The sequence below is a fragment of the Apium graveolens genome, chromosome 7, assembly GCF_009905375.1.
Source record: "Apium graveolens cultivar Ventura chromosome 7, ASM990537v1, whole genome shotgun sequence".
Classification (NCBI taxonomy): domain Eukaryota; kingdom Viridiplantae; phylum Streptophyta; class Magnoliopsida; order Apiales; family Apiaceae; genus Apium; species Apium graveolens.
This window is the reverse complement of record NC_133653.1, coordinates 256,121,379-256,125,444: the sequence shown is the minus strand read 5'-3', so window position 1 is coordinate 256,125,444 and position 4,066 is coordinate 256,121,379. Positions and strand designations below refer to the sequence as shown.

At 30.9% G+C, this 4,066-nt stretch overlaps 1 protein-coding gene across 1 annotated transcript; it reads left to right on the top strand.

Moving 5' to 3' along the window:
- Window positions 1-2,340: 2,340 nt before the first annotated feature.
- Window positions 2,341-3,726, top strand: LOC141674705 (zinc finger BED domain-containing protein RICESLEEPER 2-like). The gene is made up of 2 exons (XM_074481408.1): window positions 2,341-2,491; window positions 2,597-3,726. The coding sequence occupies exons 1-2, from the start codon at window positions 2,341-2,343 to the stop codon at window positions 3,724-3,726; spliced, it is 1,281 nt and encodes a 426-aa protein (XP_074337509.1).
- The last annotated feature ends 340 nt before the right edge of the window (window positions 3,727-4,066 follow it).

Genomic DNA, 4,066 nt, shown 5'->3' with positions numbered 1-4,066 from the left:
ACTATATAATCCCAACTTAAACACGAAACATTTATAGAACCGTTATTTTCTATTTTAAGTCCTATCGAAAATTCGGCATGACTCATTCGTTTATAAGCTAGCCACAACCAATCAATCAATCAACAAGCATTCCATCCACTGTCTAATCACAACAACATATCTCAACTTACTATGCCAAACTATTACTAGTACATTTCGAACCATTAGTTAGCACAAACGAGTCAAATTACTACTAACCATTAAAACTTTAAAAAACTAAAACAAAGAATACCATCTCCGAACCATTAATTAGCACAATATACCAATTAGTATATAATTTAATGAATTATCAAAACAGCTGATTTTAATTGATATATAAACAGCTGATTTTTTGGGAAAAATTAAAAAATAAGGCTGGACCTAATCATCGAGTAATCATTTAACTAGTTATATGTCTTTCAAATTTTCCACCATATTAAATATGTGTTTATAAGATAACATAACTATTACAATATTTCAACAAAATTTTCCATTTTATTTTTAGATGAATGACAGGGAAGATTCTATATATCTATTATATATATATATAATGGCACCATGGTCTTTTCATGCCATTCAGAGAATCAGATGGTTTTAAATGTCTTTTCATGTCATTTAAAAATTACCCATTTATCCCTAAAATAATGAAATATATTAAAGATGTTAATCGTGAGTGAAATCGAACCCATTTTATTATCATTTTAATTTTAAACCTCATTCACTACATTCTCAATTGACTATCACACCATAAAACTCTTTTTGGAAAAAAACTAGAATTAATAAAATCCGAAAAAATTGAAAATTCTCTCTTTTGAATAATTGTAATTGTATGTTTATTTAAATGATTAGGATACAAAATAAGTTATTTATGATATTTAGATTGAGTCTTTAACTAAATAAAAAATGTGTCCATGTATTTACGTTGTTAAAATATTAAAATTTAAAGGGGTCGAGCTTATGATCTTTATGAGTTCACATTTATAAATACTAACAAAATACTATTTTTCTTATATTTCTTAAAATCGTTAACTCACTTGCTATATTTATATCACGGTTTAGTTAATATAAAGATTTTTACAGTATGTTTGTATATATTAGTAATCAAATAATTTATAATATATCTAAGTACGATATTTACCGATTACGATTCGATTTGTACGAAAAAATGATAGCATATATTTAGTTAACATTTAAATTATGCATAAATAATTTTAATCGACTATTTAAATTGGTATGTTAAAATATATAACTTGAATATAAAAATCAATTTAAAAGGACTCCAGAATAAATGTTATAAAACTCTATATTATTTTTGAATTATATATTAATATAAAAAGCCATTTGTATTGTCAACATATCCACCATCACCATTATAACCACTAACATTTTACGAATATCATTAATTATGAAGAGTTTTAGAAATACAAATCGATGAGGGATTGATAGAGATAAAATCAGATTTGGTCGAATAGAGAAAAGATGAGCATATCAGTTGTTGAAAATAAAAAATAAGTAATCAGAAAATGATTATAATGCATGTTTGATGTGAACTAAGACAGGAGAATTGGTCGAATAGAGGTCATGAGAAGATCAAAAAGTGGTCGCAAGCGGCCTTAAACTCAGGTGACCAGTTATAAGTAGGGCTGTGCATCCGGCTCAGTTAACCGAAAACCGAACCGAATAACCGATATTTAATCAGTTCAGTTAACCAAAATATTAAATTCGGTTCGGTTTTCGATAATAATTTTTTAAAAGTTCGATTTTTTGGTTTTTAACCGCGGTTAACCGAAAATCGTTTAAATTTACCGAACTTATTTATATGGTATAAAATATTGATTATTAATATTATTACATTTGTACTACTATACTTAATCTTACATTTCTACTATACTTTCTAGTTTCTTTACAGACCGACTGGCGACTGCCGACCTCCTCCACAGTTCACAGCCTACATTGTCGGCGTCGACCTCCACAGACCGACTTTAACTCTTCGATTCTCTGACTCTCTGAGCAATTTATTCAATTTGTAACTCTGAAGTAAGTTACTCTGATTATCAATTTATTCAATTTGTTGTTCGATTTGGGGTTTAGGGGTTTCAATTCAATTGCTTTGTTTTCATGGTTTAGCCTTCAATATCCTTTTCCCCATTTTTATACACGACGACTGCTTTGTTTACGATTTTTATTCGGTCTCGGATTCACGGTCGAATCATATTAGCTTTTAATTTGTATTAGTATTTTAAACAACAGAACCATATTTGCTTTTTATTTTTACTGGTGCTGATTTTAGTGTTAATTGGTTACTCATGTAATCTATTTTAGATGGAAGACGAGCATGATTATCAAGAAGAATTAGAAACTCGGACCGAAATTGTTGCTTCGAATCTGAGAAAGAGAAAGGCAATGGAATCTCGAAGTTATGTTTGGGAACATTACGAGAAAATTAAAGATGCAAATGGAGTAATTGTTAAAGGTAAGTGTAAGTATTGTGCTAAAGATTTAAGTGCAAATACTTAAAGAAATGGTACTAGTAGTTTGCGTAATCATTTAAAGTCTTGCAAGTCATACAATGTTGAAGGTCGTCAAACGAAATTAGCTTTTCAAACTAATAAAGATGGGGGAAACACTACATTGGGTAGTTGGATTTTTGACAAAGATTTGGCTAGAGAGAAATATATAAAGATGATTATTGTTGATGAGTTACCATTTAGGTTCGGGGAGGGTTTGGGCTTTAAAAAATTTATGGCTACCGTGCAACCAATGTTTCAAATTCCATCTAGATGGACGGTTGCACGTAATTTTTATGGGATGTATTCTCTTAGAAGAAATGAGTTAAAAAAATCATTGCTTGAATCAACCCAACGCCTTTGCCGAACTACGGACACATGGACTTCTAATCAAAGGATTAATTATATGTGTTTAACCGCATATTTTATTGACAAAGATTGGAAGTTGCATGAGAGAATACTAAACTTTTGTCCAATTGTTAGTCATAAAGGTAAGGCAATTTCAATGGCAATTGAGGAGTATTTGGTGGAGTGGGAAATTACTAGGGTGTTATCCATCACGGTAGATAATGCAAGTTCTAATGATGTAGCTTTGATAAAATTAAAAGAGAGAATTGATAATTGGGATACTAGTGTCTTGAATGGGGAAAATTTGCATTTAAGGTGTGTTGCTCACATTTTAAATCTATTTGTTAAAGATGGATTGGGTTTATTTGACGGATCAATTAGTAAGGTGAGAAATGCCGTTAAGTATGTTAGACAATCACCCGCGAGAGAATATGAGAGAGCATTTAGTAGGTATGATACTCAAGATCCTAGGTATAAAAAACATCTCAAGGTGGGTAATGTTGATGGAAGGCCTACTTGTGAAGATTGGGTAACCGTGAGAAAATTTGCATCATTCTTGAGAATTTTTTATGATCTAACTTTGAAGATTTCGGGCACTTCTTATGTCACTTCTAACATTTTCTTGCATGAGATATATGTCGTTCATTCTACCTTGAATGATTGGACATATGGTGCTAATGTTGAAATGCATGCTATTGGAAAGGAGATGTTGGAAAAGTTTGAAAAGTATTGGGAAAGTCCGGCTAAAATGAACAATCTTTTATTTATTACGGTGGTGCTTGATCCAAGGCACAAGTTGCAATTTATGGTGTATATGTTAAGGCACATATACGGGGAAGATGTTGGGGGTTGATGGGAAAGTCTTTAGAAGAAACATTGTATAAAATGTTCAATGAATACAAATCTAAAATTGTAAAGAACAAATAAAGAGATGATGTTAGAGAGAAAAATAGAGAAGAAAATGTTGGTCAAGTGCATCCATCTCAGATATTGAGGATGCAATTTGAGAAAGATATTGGAAAGATTTCAAGTGATGGTAGTGCATCGGATTTGGAAGAGTATTTGAGTGAGAAAGCAAAAACATTAGGACTTCCGAGAGGGTTGACATATTAGAGTGGTGGAAAATTAATTCGATGAGATTTCCCGTTTTATCTCAAATGGCACGGGATATTTTAACTTTTCCAATATCCACT